At 44.5% G+C, this 15,701-nt stretch overlaps 1 protein-coding gene across 7 annotated transcripts in view; it reads left to right on the forward strand.

Moving 5' to 3' along the window:
• The first annotated feature begins 675 nt into the window (after nucleotides 1-675).
• Nucleotides 676-15,701, forward strand: part of LOC122553706 (gephyrin) — a 537,285-nt gene continuing 522,259 nt past the window's right edge. For 5 of the 7 annotated variants that reach the window (XM_043697921.1, XM_043697925.1, XM_043697926.1 and 2 more), the window contains exon 1: nucleotides 995-1,070. Coding sequence is in view for 2 of the 7 variants with exons in the window: in XM_043697923.1 (XP_043553858.1) it covers nucleotides 1,007-1,070 (64 nt within the window). In the remaining 5 variants the exon portion in view is untranslated. Of the gene's footprint in view, nucleotides 1,071-15,701 lie in introns of all 7 variants that reach the window. The other 2 variants (XM_043697923.1, XM_043697929.1) reach the window with 2 other exon arrangements.

Genomic DNA, 15,701 nt, shown 5'->3' on the forward strand with positions numbered 1-15,701 from the left:
GTGCAGTGTTAACCCCGGCTGCCACTGAGAGGCCAGTGCAGTAATAATCTCTGCTACTGGTGAGAGCTCAATGCAGTATTAGTTCCCGGTGCAATATTAACTCCTGCAGTCAGGGAGATGCCAGGATGCCAGTGCAGTATTAACCCTGAATTCTAGTCAGAGCCCAGTGCAGTATTAACCTCAGTGCCAGTGCAATATTAATCCTGGGTCCCAGTGTGGGGCTGATACAGTATTAACCCTAGTTTCCACTGAGAGCCCAGTGCAGTATTAACCCCAACGCCAGTGCAGTATTAGACCTGGTTTCCTGAGAGCCCAGTGCAGTATTGACCCCGGCTCCTAGTGAGTTCGCAATGAAATATTAACCTTAGCTCCCAATGAGTTCTTAGCTCAGTATTAACCCCCGTACCCACGTAGTGTTAACTCTGGCTGCCAATGAGTGCCCAGTGCAGTATTAACCCCAGTGCCAGCGAAGTATTAACTCCAATTCCCAGTGTGAGCCCAATTCGATATTAATCTAGTGCCCAGTGTAGTATTAAACCCTGCTACCAATGAGTTCGCAGTGCAGTATTAACCCCAGCTCCCAGCGAGTTTCCAGTGATTAATAACCCTTGCACCCAGTAAGAGCCCAGTACAGTATTAACCCCAGCTCGCAGTGCAGTGTTAATCCCAGCGCTGATCCATCCAGCGTTGTGCTGGAGGGGGGAAGCAGTGAGTGATTAATCAGGGAATAGACCGTGTGCCTGGTGCATTGACATCCCCCCTCAGTGTGTGCAGTCAGTGAGTGAGTGAGTGAGGGGCCGCTCGCGCTCTCTTTCTGTCTCTCTCGCGCGCACTCTCTCTCTCTCTCTCCTTCCCTCTCTGCCTGTCTCTCGCGCTCTCTCCCTCTGTGTAACCGCTCGATGTTGTCTGCGCTCCGCTGCTGCCGCCTCCGGACTCGAGCGGTGCGGCTGCTGCTCCGAGGAGGGGGAGGAGGAGGATTCCGCCGGATCCCGGAGCAGCTGTAAACATGGCGACCGAGGGGCTGCTGCTCACCAACCACGAGCACCAGATCCGAGTGGGAGTTCTGACAGGTAAAGACCACCACCTCCCCCTACCCCTCCTCCTCCGGAGACTGGACCCGATAACGGAGTATAGGGGGCGGCGGGAGAGGCACAGGGAGATCCCAGCTCCCTCCCTGGGCTGCCGTGTGCCCGCTCTTCCCCGGGGTAGGCCCCGCACGGAGCCGCGCTCTTTCCTGCCGCCCGACCGCGGGTTGGCGAAGGGGTTGTTGGGGGCTGGGGGCAGTGGTAAAGGAGGCTCGGTCTCCGGGGCTCAGGCTCAACACTCTCTCTGAGGAGGGGGAAAGGGGCATGTGTGACACCCGGAGATCACCCAGCCCGGGGTTTACCGGGGGTGGGGGAAGAGCGGGCAGAGCAGGACGGGGATCCCGGGCTGATGTTCAGGGGGGCAGTCGGGGAGGCCGGACCGCGAGCAAAGCAGCACCCCAACGGTATCAGACACCTAGTGTCAGTCCCGATCACGATCAGAAACCCGGTGTGATCCCCTGTCACTGGCAGAAACCGTGGTATCAGCCCCTTTCACTGGCGGAGACCAAGTGTGTCTGTCCTTAGCACTATCAGGGACCTTGTATCAGCCCCTATCACTGGCAGAGACTTCGTGTTGTCACTGATTAAGTCAGAGACCCTGGTGTCAGTCCCTACGACTGGCGGAGACGCTGGTGTCAGCCCCTCCGACGGGCAGAGACCCTGGTGTCAGTCCTTATGACTGGCGGAGACCCTGGTGTCAGTCCCTACGATGGGCAGAGACGCTGGTGTCAGTCCCTACGACTGGCAGAGACCCTGGTGTCAGTCCCTACGACTGGCGGAGACCCTGGTGTCAGTCCCTACGACGGGCAGAGACGCTGGTGTCAGTCCCTATGACTGGCGGAGACCCTGGTGTCAGTCCCTACGACTGGCAGACACCCTGGTGTCAGTCCTTACGACTGGCATATACACTGGTGTCAGTCCCTACAACAGGCAGAGACACTGGTGTCAGTCCCCACGACTGGCAGAGACCCTGGTGTCAGTCCCTACGATGGGCAGAGACGCTGGTGTCAGTCCCCACGACTGGCAGAGACCCTGGTGTCAGTCCTTACGACTGGCATATACACTGGTGTCAGTCCCTACAATAGGCAGAGACACTGGTGTCAGTCCCTACGACAGGCAGAGACCTAGTGTGTCTGTCCTTACCACTATCAGGGACCTTGTATCAGCCCGTAACACTGGCAGAGACTTGGTGTTGTCCCTGATTAAGTCAGAGACGCTGGTCTTAGTCCCAACACGGGCGGAGACCCTGGTGTCAGCCCCTCCGACATGCAGAGACCCTGGTGTCAGCCCCTCCGACATGCAGAGACCTTGGTGTCAGCCCCTCCGACGAGCAGAGACCCTGGTGTCAGCCCTTCTGACGGGCAGAGACCCTGGTGTCAGCCCCTCCGACGGGCAGAGACCTGGGTGTCAGCCCCTAAGACGGGCAGAGACCTAGTGTGTCTGTCCTTACCACTATCAGGGACCTTGTATCAGCCCCTAACACTGGCAGAGACTTGGTGTTGTCCCTGATTAAGTCAGAGACGCTGGTCTTAGTCCATACGACGGGCGGAGACCCTGGTGTCAGCCCCTCCGACAGGCAGAAACCCTGGTGTCAGCCCCTCCGACAGGCAGAGACCCTGGTCAGCCCCTCCGACAGGCAGAGACCCTGGTCAGCCCCTCCGACGAGCAGAGACCCTGGTGTCAGTCCTTCCGACGGGCAGAGACCCTGGTGTCAGCCCCTCCGACGGGCAGAGACCCTGGTGTCAGCCCCTCCAACGGGCAGAGACCCTGGTGTCAGCCCCTCCGACAGGCAGAGACCCTGGTATAATTTCACTACTAGCAGAGACCTGGTATCAGCCCACACTACTGGCAGAAATGTGGTATCAGTCCCCTGCTGCTAGCAGAGATGTGTCATTTCCTGACCTTGGTAGAGACCCTGTATCAGCCCCTACTGCTCTCAGAGACCCTAGTATAATTGCACTTCTGGCAGAGATCTGGTTTGAAACCCTATTATTGACATTCTGATTTCACCCTCGCCACTGGCCGAGATTCTAGTATCACCACTATTGGAAAAAGCCTGGTATTATATTTTTGCTAGTAAGAGCACTGATGCCAGCTTCATCACCAGGAGAAACCATGGCCTTAACTCATCACTGGCAAGCATTTGGACACTAACCCTACAGCTGACAGAGACCCTGACCAGAGCCTGGCCCTTTAAAATCAGAACACCTGGTGGTTGTCCTCACTTCATGGGGAGACAGACAGGTAGCTGCCTAAACTCCCTGCCCATGAGCTTCCAACGACTGCCAAATTTGGTCAGTACATTTTCCAGTCCATAGGTATTTTGAGTGTGATGTTGCTTAGGGAGAGGGCATTTTTATTTAATAAAATGTTCTACGCGTCTGAATTTCGATATGAAAGCTATCAATTTTTAGCGTGCGTGAGGGGCGGAGTGAATATTGTAATTATTATGATGTTGGACATGAGTGACCCTGACGTTTGTTTTTGCATATATATGTGTATGAGCTGGGCTTTCAACGTAACCTTTTCATAAGTGTCTGTCTAATTCTTTTGAAATTGAGAGGTGGCTTGTAACTGAATGTGAAGCTTAGAGGTCGGTGAGCTGTTCAGAGCTGTGGTGCTGAAACAGGGGCAGGACGTGCTCGAATGCGATTTATGCACGGTGGCGGATAGAGTTGAGATGTATGTATGTTTTTATATGTTTACTGATTAGAGCCCCCTCACCCCCCCGTTCGGATTTTACCGTCGGAAGAGGGAAGGTGGACAGAAACTAATAAATAATGTCTGCATTTTAATGACATTCACACCGACAGCTTTGGCATTTCGTGTAGGTGAGTGCCGCCAGTGACACTGAAATTGACGAAGTGAGATTACGGCATTTTATGTCCTCGGTTTTCCTTATTTTGTGGGGGGAAATAGCATGAAGGAACCCCCTTGTGTTGAAAGAGATGTTGAATATCATTCCTTCTTGAATATAGAGTACCTGTTCCAGCAAACTGCAAGAAAACAGATACAGTATTTGCAACTATCTAAAAAAAACACACCAAAGCTGCCCTTTACTGCTTGCTTCTGCAGCACTTGTAAACACAATCCTGAACGTGGTCAGCACCCAAGTTAAGAGTTTCTGTCACAAGCTAAAACACCCCATTATCTCAAGGTATCACCCGGCGATATGGTCAGCACATATGTTTGTGACAGTCTTAATTTTCACCGACTGTATAACAGCAAATTATATCCGACCACATTTCTCAGCTTTGTGAACGAATTAATCTCAGTAAAATTTGAACCACAATTTATGTATGATCATTGTTCAGAAAGCCAGGCTAGGGTGTAGGTTTGCTCGCTGAGCTGTAGGTTTGATATCCAGACGTTTCATTACCTGGCTAGGTAACATCATCAGTGGCGACCTCCAAGTGAAGCGAAGCTGTTGTCTCCTGCTTTCTATTTATATCTTTCTCCTGGATGGGGCTCCTGGGGTTTGTGGTAATGTCATTTCCTGTTCGTTTTCTGAGGGGTTGATATGCCTCACAGGCATAAAGTTCACCAAGGAGGAAGAAACTGACAACAAACTTGCATTTCTGGACACAGTAGGAAGAAAGGACAAGGGAGAATTACAAACCTGCGTATACAGAAAACCGACAAACATTAACCAAATACTCAACTACACCAGCAACCATCCCAACACACACAAACGAGGCTGTATCAGAATACTATTCCAACGAGCCACCACACACTGCAGCACAGACGAACTTCGAAAAACAGAGAACTACTTATACGACGTATTCAAGAAGAATGGATACTCAAAAAACACTGCGCAGATTCCTCAAGAACAAACCACGACAAGCAGACAAAACACAGCCAGAAACCACCAGGATACACGAACACCAGCTAGCCACAAAAAGACACGACCCTCTCTCCCTTGTAGGCCTACACACGGATGAAAAAAACCATCAATTTGACTGGGACAGGCTAAGCAAAGACATGCCAGAGAATTCCTAGAGGTCTGGCACTCCAACCACAACGCCAAAAACAAGCACATCTATCTACCCCTCAGAAAACAAACAGGAAATGACATCACCACAAGTCCCAGGAACCCCATTCAGGAGAAAGATATAAATAGAAAGCAGTAGAAAACAGCTTCCCTTCACTTGGAGGTCGCCACTGATGATGTTACCGAGCCAGGTAATGAAACGTCTGGATATCAAACCTACAGCTCAGCGGGTAAACCTCAACCTGAGCTACAAACCTTGCGAAAGCCGGGCTAACCTGTTCATGGTAAATTACCAATTTTGAAAGTTTCTTCAGGACAAGACTTCCGCCCCCACCCCGTTTTATTTCCTGAGTGTGCTGATTTTTTTCTTAATTGGAAGTTTGAATCAGTAACTCTGAAAACCGCCCACTAGGATTTCTTAAAACTCGTCTTGTTGCTGCCCCAAAACACGCACACGTGACATTTAATCTGAATTTTTTTTTGCTCATGCTAGCTACTTCCAGTTTTTGTGTACGGCATAAAGTGGCACTGAGGGGAATAAAGCCCCAGAATGTTTGTATAACCCTCTCAGCAGCTTGCCATTCACTCGGTAACATTTCTGGCTCCTTCAACTCAGTTTCCACCTGGTACACAGCGAGTTTTGCATTGCTGCACAGCCGCGCGTTGTTGTTGTTGTTGAACAGATGGACGAGGCATCGTTTATTTTATTTTCAGTGTTTGTATTTTTGAAAAGAAGGCTTTGGAAGTGTCAACATTGTGGCGGCTCAGAGGAAGTTAAAGTTTTTGCCGTCGACGATGAAATGTTCATGCAACATGAATGATGGCCTCTCCACAAGGATGCCTTCTTGAGTTGAAGGCATGGGGATAGGAACTAGTGAAGTTTACTCTGTACTAAAAACAAAAAAAATGCTGGAGATCACAGCGGTCAGGCAGCATCCATGGAGCGAGAGCAAACTAACGTTTCAGGTCGAGATGACTCTTCAGAGCTGACGTGAAATGTGGAGAGGGTCAGCATTTATTGCTGTACTTTGGGGGGAGGGGCGGAGGGTAGAGTGCTGGGGGAGAAAGGATGTTGGTAGCTCAGATTAAGTTTACTCTGTACTTTGTATTGAGCCCGATTGGTTGAGGAGGATACTGTACCACTAACCGGTTGCGGTTTCCGGACATTGACAGCCCCAGTTTGTGTGAGCTTAGAAAGGGTTTTGACACAATCCCCTAAATCTTGCAGCTTGCTTCCTCAACCTCTCTCTTTTCAGTTGCTACGAAAAATCTACGTCTGCCCAAACTTTGGTTCATCAGTTTTAATCGCTGTTATGGTGGCGCTTCGTCTGACAGCGGCCCTGATGATACTTTCAATAACGTTGAGGGCGCTGCATCAATCTGCCTTCTTGTGGAGTGAAATAGAGGTCATCTCTCACTCAGTGAACCCGCGCAATCACTGCGGCGGACCCTGTTTACTGGAAGCACTTGACCTGTCTTGTACGCGGCGTAAGCTCTCTCCACCAAAGAGCTGATTGTGGTTCAAGTTGTGAAATGACAAATCTAATTTGCGTGTGGACGAGATGAGGGCGGATCGGAAACCCTTTCCACCCTAACCTCTCTCCAGTATGGTAACTCACGAGTAACGCGTGGGACTCGATTCTGGAGCTTCTCGTGAATGAACAAAATGTAAACAGAAACCTCAGGAAGCAAATATAGGCAGTTAAATTCAATCAGGGGTGGAGATAGTTTGGGGTCGAGACGTTTATATGGCGATGGTGCTGAGGACCAGTGGTGCGGTGGGTGTAGGACTGAAGGGAAACAGCTGTGAGTTTGAGGGTGGTGGCGTTGAGCACGATGTTTGATTCTGTATTGATCAAAGAGCTTTTGGATAATCTTGTAGACTGTTCGAATTTTTTTTGGAGGATCGCCTAATACCGTTGATTTTTTTGTTCTATTTTGGTGCTACTGACACTTAATGCTTAAGGGAGTTGCCATGGTTACAGCTGACGCTGTCGTGGGAAGGAGTGCACGCCCATTGATAAATTTACTGATGCCTCGCTCAGGGATACTGTGTTTACAGTTTCCTTATTGTTTCACTCTGTCTCTGCCTGGGTCAGATCACTAGCATATGTTTAGCGGGGCTGTATCTATTAAATGTACACCGGGCATCTGTTTTTTTGGACCATCTGCAAATTCTGAAGTCAGAGGGGAATAAATTCACCCTGATGTCAGTGACACATTGGCCAGGCGATACAGTGACTCTTCAATTGCAGCCTTATCATTCAGAGCACTCACACGGTTCACACCCAGTGTCCTCACGGCCGTCATTAATGCTGAAGGGTTTTCTCATCTCCCTGTTTCTCTCTGGCCTCACCCTTTCCACACTCCTGTTGTTACTACTATCTGACAGATCGCTCTCAAGCCCACCCACCCTTCCCAAGGCATTCTGTCTCAGATGTTTCAGGTCCCCTCAGCTCCAGTCTCATTGTGATATTGTAAAGGGGAAAGGACAGCTTTGCAGATTATTTTTCTAAAATGGGCTAAGCCAGCAATGATTTTGGTTTGAGTAAAATCCAGTTCAGCATGGAGGGGGGAGCTAGGCTAATAATTAGGGACAGAGAGCCACTGTATGTTGATGGGAAAGGTTAAAAGGGAAAGAAAAGGAAAGGTAAATGCTTCAGAAAGGTCCATGAGACCACAAAACAGCCTTTTGCAGGAAATCCCTAAACCCTTAGCAGGATTACTGATCCACACCAGCTGGTCCTGGGGTGAACAGACAAACCTGAAAGAGTGAAATTCCCTAGTTGTCAAACACTCACTATCCACAAATGGCAGTTATATAGACAGACAACCTGACTCAGGTTGTCCCAGCACTTCAGGCAGAGGCTCCTTGCATATGTCAAAGAAACTTGAGAGACATCTGCAATAATTGTGAAAATATCTATTTGAATTCAAATTCTCTTTTCTCTGGGTAAAAACAATGACTGCAGATGCTGGAAACCAGAGTCTAGATTAGAGTTGTGCTGGAAAAGCACCAACTTACGCTATGCATCACAGTCAAGTTAACTCTGAACTGCGTTCTAAAAGATTGAATTTCCTTGAATATTAGGGTTATTTTATAGTGTTGAAAATGTGTTGCTGGAAAAGCGCAGCAGGTCAGGCAACATCCAGCCCTTCTTCAGGGCTTATGCCCATTTCCTGAAGAAGGGCTTATGCCCGAAACGTCGATTCTCCTGTTCCCTGGATGCTGCCTGACCTGCTGCGCTTTTCCAGCAACACATTTTCAGCTCTGATCTCCAGCATCTGCAGACCTCACTTTCTCCTTATTTTATAGTGTGACTACTCAGTTTGCCTTTTTTAATATATTCTGAACTGTGAAGAGTCATCATTAATCTTTGTTTCACATCACAGATGCTGCTAAATATTTCTAGCATTTTCCAGTTTTGTTTCAGGTTTGTAGCATCTGCAATGTATCGCTTTTGTGTTCAGTGTTCAACACTCCCAACCCATGAATTATTTCCAAGCTCCAATCCTATCGTGCTAAACATTCCAGTGAGGTACTTTCACTTCACGTTGTTTCTGCCCTCTAGAATCTATCAGTCAAAAATGGCCCTAAGGCAGCTTCTCTACACTTTCAATGGTTTTGTTTCAAACCTCAGTGGTGATGGAACCTTGGTCTCCTCCACCCTGTTATTGAATACCAGTGTAAGGATTAACATTAACACTAATCCTTCACTTTCTGTGCCACTGGGACTCCTGGTCATGTCATGTAGTATGGGATATAATGTGATTCTCAACTAGGCAGCAAAGGCAACAAATAGCATTTTGGATTCTGGAGACAACATCAGAAACATTGCTTCAGGTCAAATGGCGTACTCTGCTGCAACAGCTCTGAGTTGAATATGTTTTTCTTTTGAAAAGAAATGAGCTGTGGTCTGAATTATGTTGGGGCAGAAATGCAGTGCCCACTAACATGTCAGATGGAATTGTAAAGGTAAAGTGGATACCTACATTATATCATCCTGGGGACATTATTTTCTCATGTGATGTGGCAATGGCTGGCAGTTCCATTTATTGCCTCTTCCTAGTTGCCCTTGAGAAGGTGGTCATGAGTTGTCTTTGTTGTATTAGTGTAAGGGAGAGATTTCTAGTATTTTGACCCAAGGACCTTGAAACAAAAGAAATAAATTTCTTACTCATAATAGTGTTTGGCTTGGAGAGGAACTTTCGTGGCCTCTGATGGATCCTTCTAGATATTAGAGGTCCCAATTTTGGAATTCCCTGCTGTCTGGATATGTCTGTACTGCCACCTCCAGTGGATACACAGGTAATCCTTGATTAACTTGGTTTCGATTAACACAGTCGCACCATAATGGGTTTTTTACTGTAATGTCCATGGTTTCAATAATGCACAGCTGATTTGCGACAATGCAATTCTTGCCCAACTCCCAGCAGCACAAGAATAAATGCACACTAAAACCCAACACTACTGGGGAAGATTCCATTCATTCAGCTAATGTCAGCCATTAGGGCCAAAAAGACTCCATGAAGGTTGGATAAGTTTTTTTTAAAGCAGCAGCAGAAAGGCAGTCTCATGCTTCTGAACCTTCAATTTGCAGAGCTGCAGATGAGTCAGCCAAAGATCCACAGCCTGTACCTCCAGCTAAGCAATCTTGTATAAAATTCAAGAAAAAAGAAAATATATTCTTTTTGTATTATGTGTTTCGAATAACACCATTTCACTGTACGTGATGATTTTTGGAAATGTAAATACTGTGTTAATCAAAGACTACCTGTATCCTATTCCGCTGCCAGGACAGGCTTCAAGACAGTGATAAAGTAGTTTGGGACTTTGTAGGTGTGACACCCCAGTATTTTGATTTTGTATTTGCACCATTAGTTTACAATTATTATAATCAGTGGCAAAGTAATTCTAAAGCTATAGCTATATAACAGAAATCATTCTGAAATCCATGCTGCAGTTTTATTGTACTTGATGTCTTGTTTTTCACATTTATCTAAAGTTGCAATTAGCTAGATTGGCACTGAGGTACTGTGGGGTGTGGTTTAATATTACATTCGCATCTGATCACAATCATGGTGTTAACAGATTGAGAGGGAAGTCTTGAGCTGCCAGCTGATCCACTGAAGGAATATGTGGCATGGCACATGATACATGACATATGACTTAGACTTGTGGGCACACCTGAGGGATCCAGAGTAAGTTTTAAGTGGAGCTTTATCTCTGTACACAATTGATAGGCTTGCAACTGAGCTGAAGTGAACTCTAGTCTCGAAGTGAATTTGTTAGCATTAAGGCAAAATTTCTCTTGAATCAACAATCAAAACATAAAATTGATTGGAAACCTGAGACTTGGAGAAGGTTGGATAGATCATTAACATGAACAGGTTAAGAAAATACCAGAAAGACTAATGGAATGCTGGCTTTTATGTCTGGAAGAATATAAGGGGCTTTAGCTAATCAAAAGTATGAATGTACCACATCTGGGGTACTCGTGGCAGTTCTGAGTACCATACCCCGAGGAAGGGTCTGTTGACCTTGTAGTGGTACAAGGTCATTTACCATTGTGACAGCAGGACTCTGAGGGTTAGATGATGGGTTATGTGGTAAAATAACTCTATCGAGGGTTGTTATCTCTGGAATTCAGAAATGAAAGGAGTAATTTGAAGTTTTGAAGTCATTAGGGATCAGATAGGTTAGGTGGAGAGTGACTGATTATGCTGGTTAGGGAGTCTAGTGTAGTGTAAAGGTTAACGAAATCTTCTTTGGAAGTGAAATTAAGCGAGACTACTACACAAAAATACTTGCAGAAATTTGAAATTCTCTTGCATAAATGGCAATTTATGATTGGCCAATACTACCTCTTTGAGAATTATGGATGAGGCATTAAATGTTGGCCTTGTCAGTGACACCCAAGAACAAATTAAATAAATTGTTCATTTCTTTTAGTTTCATAGCTTTGGTTAACAAAAATCTATTTAGGGCTATAAGGCAAATCCGAGTGATACGAAACAAAGACAGAAGTTGCCGGAAAAGTTCAGCAGGTCTGGCAGCATCTGTGAAGAGAAATCAGTGTTAATGTTTCGGGTTCGGTGACCCTTCCTCTGAACTGATACAAGTGATATGAAGCTGAGTAAAAGATCACCTATAGTCTTAGTGAATGGTAAACAAGTTCAAGAGGTTAATGGCTTACTTCTGTTCCTACGTTGGTGACAGTAACAGGACATTTTCTACATCATGAGCTTGTCTGGCAATGAGCTGATCATTTGTCTTACTTTTTACTTAGCTTCAATTGACAGTGTTGACTTGTACTTGGCACATCAGACCAGTGACCAGAAGTCAATTGAAGCTGCACAATTATGTCCTGCCCTGCTGTAATTGACAGATTTCGACCAAATTAAATTGAATTTCTCACAATTGCAAGAGCAGCAGCAGAAGCAGTCCTGGATTAGGCTTCAATTGACTGCTGGCCGTTGCAAGCACAAGTGATTAATGCTGGACCACAGGTGCCTGCGTGCTTGAGCTGCTGGATGCACTATGCAGAAATTCCCTAAATTCCAGAAGTTGTACGGATGGGGACTACTTTGTGTAAATGGACATTTTAACCTGCAGAGAAGATTGAAGATGCTCCACTGTAAAGTTGTTATGAGCACAACATGCTTACGCTTCTAAGTCTCGATGTTTTAGTGCTATTTCATCTTATTCCACCTAGTCCATTCTGATATTTAGGGAGCAGTCATGCTGAAACTCTATGCCCTTGTGCATTTCTTACCTTTTTATATTCAGGTAAGGTGGTCTTGATTTATCACATCCTTTGTAGTTCACTTTCAACTCTATACTTAAATTCAAAAGTCTAGCATTTCTTTTTTCACGTTTATAAAAGCTTGCAATTACAAAGCACTTTTCACGATCTCAGGACATCCAAGGAGCTTTTATGGCTAATGAAGTTTTTTTTATTAAAGTGTGCTCAATGCTATATTGTAGGAAATATCCAGTCAATTTGATTACAGAAAATTTACATGAATAACATTGGGAAACTGAGCAAATATTCTATTTTGGGTGTTAACTGTAGGATACATTTTGGGCCTAGAAGCTGGGAAACTCTCCTGCTCTTCTTTGAATAGTACCATAGAATCATTAATATCAAACCGAGAGAGCATAAAGGGCTTCAGACTACACTGAATTTTAGATTACGTGAAAAAAAACTTCATGAAAAGGCCTGTAGCTTATAACTTCCTGACTGCTAGTCATTGAGTGAAGGCTGACATTCAGGCTTCACATGTTGAATGGCAGAAATAATTTCCTTAAAGTTGAGCAAAAGTTGCATTGGGTCAACTTTCAGAGGCATTGTTATAAAGATGATATGCAGTCGCTCAATGTGTTCATTAGTAGTCATGGGCTCAATCCAAAATTAACTGATTATTTGATCGGGTTTCACAACACAATCTTTCACTGGTTGATCAAAATAAATATTTTTTTAAAATCTCTCATTTAACTGGAGAAATGCTAGATGACTGGCAATAAATCTTTTCATACATTGAAACTCCTCCTTTAATCTGATCATTGTAGATCCTTGTAGTCGATCCTAGCCCTCCACTGTCTTCCATGTAACATCTGCTTCATTTATGCCTTACTTGACATTTTCCCTCGAGTGTAATGTTTTCTAATTTAGTGGGATGGCTCTTTACTGTGCTGTGGAGATTGAGACTGTGAATGTAATTTATCTGAAGTGATCCATGTAGCATTTCCTTCAATCATCTCTTCTGTAAAGATATTTATTAATTGGAATACCTGTGAAAAATGTCTTTTTGGAGGCTACAAATGTGAGTAGTTGTGCTGTTTGTTTGGTTAAGGTCACATAGTTACTTTGTGCCAAATTAATACCAGTACCGCAAACAAATGTTCAAAACAAATCATTTCATTCACTTTGATGGAAGACTCTATGCTTTCTTGTTTTTTTTTCTATTTTTATATTGAATATTTTCAAATGGTGTTTTACAAATAGCAATCTGCGAGAATTAGACTGTTTTAGAAATCAAATCTGTATCTGAAAGGGCATAATTGTCTGAGATTTGTGTAAAACAAAGAATGCATTTATATTAGGAATTAGGTATTTGACAGTGGTAGTGTTTAATAGTCCACGTATTTTACCAGGATGGAAGTTGACGTTTGCAATCTTAAGTTCAATCTGTAGTTTGCTGTAGCTGCTGATAAGTGTATTAAGTGACCCAAAGTTTAAAATCAAATAATTTTAAAAAAAATTATTCCCAAGTAAGTAAGATGTTTTCAGTTAGCTTATGAAAAACTCCATATGTTCTTAATTGTTCAGGATTTCTCTCTGAAGTATTATATATCACAGGCTGGCCTGCCTATTTTAAGTGGACCAATAGAGTTGACAATAGTAGCCTTGGTGCCAAGGGGCAAAAATCTACAAATGCTCCTTTAGAAAAACATCTCTAAAAATAATCTAACTGGTGTCCAATCACTCTGAAAAAAGCTTAACATGAATGAAACAAGTATTTAGTAATAGTAATCAATCACAATTATTTTCCTATGGTTCTCATTTCCATTTTATTCCCATTTCAAAAGACCTCATGTTGGAGACGTATTGTTGTTCTCCATTCATCATGGCCACGTGGGTTCCTATAAGACACTGGAGATGGGCAGATGGCCAGAATAACCCTTGTCTGATTTCCAAACATCTTAGGTATCTTAGAGGATCTTAGCCATGTCTACCCACATTATCCCCTTTAATCCAGCTATACCAACCCCACCAGCTACATACCAGTTATGCATGGAACGGAAAGAGAGCCAGAGCTACAGAGCACCTCCCAGATTGTTTCTTTCATCATAATCCTTCACTGGTTGAACAAAAGAAATGGTATTTTTTTTAAATCTTCCATTTAACTGGACAAATGCTCGATGTCTGGCAGTAAATTTCATGCTTCAAAACTCTTCCCACAGTCTGATCATTGTAGATCCTCAGATTTCAATTTTGTTAGCTAGTAGTTATGTGAAGCACCTTCAGTCTCTTAAGTGCATTAATGGTAGCTTATAAACGCAAGTTGCTGTTATTATGCAGCAAAATGCAGTTTGCAACCTCCCATACTCCATGAAACTGTGAATTTGCCTTTCTTTCGGGCTGCAGAAATTACATGTGGACTCACTGTCACACTCAAATGTGACGGCTCCAAGCAATACTTTCTATGTCAGATCTCCAGTGGTGCAGGAAAGAATCCTGAAGTCGATAGCTTTAGTTAGGGAGTTTAAAATATCTAGTCAACAAGATCATACATTTTAATGTTTCCAGATAAAAACTGAAGGCAGAAAATTGGAGAGTTGCAGGAACAACAGAAATTCACCATTTTCCTTGTGCAAAATGGAAATAACATAGAGTGAATTTTCCAGAGACGTTTTGAGTCACTAAGCAGAAGTTGCTGAGGGAGGTTTTGTGTCAAGCATAAGGCTTCAACTAAATGGGTTAAGTTCAGATAGAATCACTCCATTCCCTTGAAACTCCTCAACACTGCTCTGTGCAGTCAGGGTCAAGTATGAATTTAGGAACACAGGAATTAGAAACAGGAGTAGGCCAGCTGGCTATTTGAGCCTGCTCCATCATTCAATCGAATCAGCTCATCTGGTTGGAGTCTCAACTCTACTTACCTGTCTCCCCTTACATAATCCTAGAATTCCTTGTCTATCAAAAATCTATCTAATGCAGCCTTGAATACATTCAGTGATTCAGCTTCCATTGCTTTCTGTGAAAAGAATTCCATGACTAATGACCATCTGAGATGATAAATTCTCTTCACCTTGGTCTTAAAAAGGAGATCCTTCTTATTAAACTGTGACATCTGGTTCCCTTAGTTGCAGGGTGCCAGGCGTCCAGGCGAATACCTCTGGCAACAGTTAGTTCATGTTGCTGCAATTTAGTATATTGTGGATATCAGTTCATTGCAGGCAGAATGCTATAGGTCACCAGCCACATATCTGCTGAAGCTGACAGCTCTGAACTATGAACTGGAGAGTGAGCAGTGTATCAACAGGATGGCTTTTACTCCAGAAGTCCTGCGAGAGACAACCACTTTCCAGACTCTAATCACCACTTGATTAAAAAAGCAGGTAGTATTCAATGCAACATTATGAAAAAAACTCTGTCTGCCATAATTTGGCCAAAAGAAAATGTTTCCAGTGCACACAGTTCAGGAGGACACTTTAGGTCTGGGTATCATGCAGGGTCTGAAGTCATAGAGTCATATAGCGTGGAAATAGGCCCTTCGGTCCAATTTGCTTGCACTGACCAGATATCCCGATCCGACCTACTCCCGTTTGCCAGTATTTGGCCCGTATCCCTTTCAATCCTTCCTATTCATATTTCCATCTGGATGACATTCCCTGGTAACAAAGACTGCAGCAATTCAAAAATACAGCTCACCACCATCTTAATGGGCAACTAGGGATGGGCAATAAATATTGGCCCAAGTCAGAGACTCCCAACTCCTCTGAATTAAGAATGATGTTTTGTTTTCTAATCTCTCAAGCCGGCCTGCACCATCACCAGTTTATGTCCAGAAATCTACATGTTTGTCCATTCAAGCTCCACTTTTAGAGTGGTACATTT

Source organism: Chiloscyllium plagiosum, chromosome 10 (assembly GCF_004010195.1).
Source record: "Chiloscyllium plagiosum isolate BGI_BamShark_2017 chromosome 10, ASM401019v2, whole genome shotgun sequence".
Taxonomy (NCBI): Eukaryota; Metazoa; Chordata; class Chondrichthyes; order Orectolobiformes; family Hemiscylliidae; genus Chiloscyllium; species Chiloscyllium plagiosum.